We start from the raw sequence: 3,283 nt of genomic DNA, 5'->3' as shown, positions 1-3,283 counted from the left end.
CGCCACTCCCCAGAGAATCGCTCTCCCAAGCTGGGGACAGGTGTTATCCCCCTACTAACGTCTGAGCTCCGGGGCTGTGCAGCTAGGTCGGGCTCAGCGTGTTCCCGCTGGCCCAGTCCGGAATGATAATCGTCATAATGACTCCATGGGAGGTGGCTTTCCTTTGCCTTTTCTCCTGGGGACGGATCAGGATGGTCAGTTCTCTTTCTTAACTCCAAAAACGTTTCTTGCCTCCCAGCTCTAGATTCCTGGGGCAGCCCCGCAGCAAGTAGGACCTTGGTGCTGCTGCAGTCTGGTTAGCCAAGGCGCAAAGGAGAGTTTGTGGCGGCGGCTGCACTCTTCGCAGAAGTCGCAGGAATAAAAGGGCACAATTGTCTGCGCATCATTTGGCTAAGCCCCGCTCCCTGTGCCAATTTCTTTACATTTTTGCTGCTTCTCTCCGCTTCTGGGCGCCTTCCACTGCCCAGCGTGGGAAGAGTAAGTAGAGGCTGTGGGTGCGAAGCGGAGGTTGGCGGTCTGGCCCGTGGGGCTCATCTCTGTCCCTTTGCCAGCTTCCTCTCTCCACCTGGTTTCGAAGCATCCCCTCTCCAGAGAAGGTCCTCCGGCCTATCCACAGGCTCCTCCTCCATGCTATGTCCATCCTCCTCCCACCTACTTCTTAAATGCTCCCCCTCCTCCCGCCCTCGACTCTGCCCCAAACCCTCCTTAATCCATTCGCCTCCTTCACCGCCCAGGGAAGGCCACCTTGCCCCGATGGCGTGCCCTGGGCCTGAGGCCCGCGTCAGTAGGCAGAGCTGCTGGGCAGCAGGTCGTAGCGCCCCCCGCTGTAGACCACGACGCCAGGTGGGTAGTAGAGCAGGTCCGGCTCCCTGGCCGCGCGGAGCGGCGCCAGGGCCTGCAGCCCCTGATCCTCGGGCTCCGGCTTGGTAGTGGCGGTGAAGGGGCGCATGTTGGTGAGCGAAGGAGACGCGATGCGCCACAGCAGGCTCTTGAGCGCCTTGCGGAACTCGCGGCGCACGAGGCAGTAGAGGATGGGGTTGAGGCAGCTGTTAGAGTGCGCCAGGCACACGCTCACAGGGAACGCGTATACCTGGCACAGGAAATACTCCTGGCTGAAGGGCACTGCATTGAACTTGATGAGGATGCTCCAGGTGGTGAGCGCCTGGTTGGGCAGCCAACACAAGAAGAAGGACAGGACAACGATGGTCACTGATTTGGTCACCTTCGACAGTCTCCGGGCGCTGGCTCCGACCGGGCCTCCTCTGGCTACAGCGTCCCCTCCTTCGGGCCCTGCCACGCGGCGGTCGGAGATGAAGCGCACCAGCAGCAGGTAGCACAAGCTAATGATGCCCAGCGGCAGCACGAAGCCCAACAGCACCTTCTGCAAGTGGTAGAGGCCCAGCCAGAACTGCCTGTCGCGGCCCAGCAACTTGTCCGGGAAGCGCACCAGGCACAGCTCCTCGCCCATCACCTTGACAGTGGTGGAGAAAATGGCATTGGGCAGCGAGGACAGCGCTGCCAAAGCCCAGATGCACACACACAGCGGCTTGGCCGAGAAGCAGCAGCTGTCCCCCAGGCTCCGGCCACAGCAGTCGCCCTGGCCGTGTCTTCGCGTCCGGTGGCTCTTCAGAGCCGAGGCCACCGAGTGGTAGCGTGTCACACTCATGGCAGTGAGGAAGAAGACGCTGGCATACATGTTCATGGACGTTACCATGGACACGATCTTACACATGGCCTTGCCGAAGGGCCATTTGAAGTCAAGAGCGTTCTCCACAGCCCAGAAGGGCAGGGTGAGCACAAACTGAAAGTCCGTCAGTGCCAGGTTGGTGACGAAAAGGTTGATAGAGGACTTGCGCCAGCCCTGCATGTTCTTCATCAGGTAGAGCACCAGCAGGTTGCCCGCCAACCCCAGGGCACACACCACCCAGTACACCACGCTGATAAGAATCCGCACCCGGGACTCGGTGTCCACGCTCTCTGCCCCGCCGCTGCCCGGAGGATGTCCTGGCGGCGCGCCGTCCGGCAACTCCAGCCCCAGCTCCCACCACAAGTCCGGAAGCTGCAGCGACGCGTTACCACTAGTGTTGGCCGCCTCCAGAAGGTCCGGGACCAGACTGAAGAGTTCTGCTAGCTTGTCCCCGCCTGCTGCCTTATTCATGGTGGCTATCGCGGCTGCATCGGCCATCTGCATGCGCAGGTACCTCTAGGTCACGTTCTGGGGACGGTTTACCCGGGTTTTGTTCCCAGGCTAGCCTGCGGGACGTGAGTGGGAGCTTTCAAAGTAGCTGCTGAAGAGAGAGCCCAGGAACTGGGTACTAAGCGCTTCCTGGCGCGCAGCGAACCTCCCTGGACGCAGGAGTTGAGCTCAGTGGCTGCTTTGGAGCAGAGTTGAGGAGCGCAGCCCATAAGGGAAGCACTCGGCGTCCAAGGGTTCTCAGGCCAAGCTTGGAGTCCCTAGGTCCTATGTACAACGCAGACTTCCCCTCTCCGTGTCCCGCGGTCACTGGGGCATTGGCGCATAACTCCCACAGTCGCTCAATTTTGCGATTTGGGGCCGCTCGCTCCCTTTCAAATACCTTTGTCGGTTTCCTCTGGGACTGTTTGGATGAGGTTTCCGTCCTTGGAGAGAAGGAGATCGTAGAGTTGCATCCATCTCGCTCTGTTGCCTGGAGGTCAGTGGGTGTCTGCGTCTTTCTGCGGTTGTCAACTCCGGGTGGGTTGCCAGCGGTGCTCACCAGTTACAGTGGCACTTGCACGGCTGAGGCGGCGGGCCCCAAGGAGCATGCGTAATCCTGGGGCGCCGCGAGGGGCGCTTTCCGAGGTGCTGAATCCAGCCGCGCCCGCGCCGCGAGGGAGAGCTGAGTGGCAGGCAAAGCCCACCCGCCAGCTCCCGTTTTCCTCCCCAAAGTTTCAGCAGGAGCAGTCTTAAGCCTTTATTTTGCACCCGCAGAAGAAAGTCGACTTTGACGTGAGTTTCCTCTTTCTTATTCCCAAACATTATGAGTAGAAGTTTTTTTTTTCTTTCTTCCTCACTCCCACTTTATCACTGGAATTATTCCATTTGGTGAGAAATGATTCCAAAAATATGAGCTATCCTGCTTACTTTCCTTCCTTAAAGTAAAAACAGTGGCCTCTTTTCATGCTCAAATGAGATGATGGGTACTTATTGGATACACAAAGGACAGCTCCACCTCCCCTCTTTAATTAGTTGACCACTTATGCAGTGCCTGTGTTAGTCAGGATTTTCAAAGGGTCTTCACATGGCAGAAGTCTGGGTTCAATG

General features: G+C 58.7%; 1 protein-coding gene across 1 annotated transcript; it reads right to left on the bottom strand.

Moving 5' to 3' along the window:
• RXFP3 (relaxin family peptide receptor 3) lies at window positions 1-2,521 on the bottom strand. Its single transcript, XM_023201179.2, has one exon. It carries the CDS (start codon window positions 2,189-2,191, stop codon window positions 782-784), a length of 1,410 nt encoding a protein of 469 aa, XP_023056947.2. The 5' UTR covers window positions 2,192-2,521; the 3' UTR covers window positions 1-781.
• Between the last annotated feature and the right edge of the window lie 762 nt (window positions 2,522-3,283).

Source organism: Piliocolobus tephrosceles, chromosome 4 (genome assembly GCF_002776525.5).
Source record: "Piliocolobus tephrosceles isolate RC106 chromosome 4, ASM277652v3, whole genome shotgun sequence".
Lineage (NCBI taxonomy): Eukaryota > Metazoa > Chordata > Mammalia > Primates > Cercopithecidae > Piliocolobus > Piliocolobus tephrosceles.
This window is presented reverse-complemented; position numbering and strand designations above follow the sequence as displayed.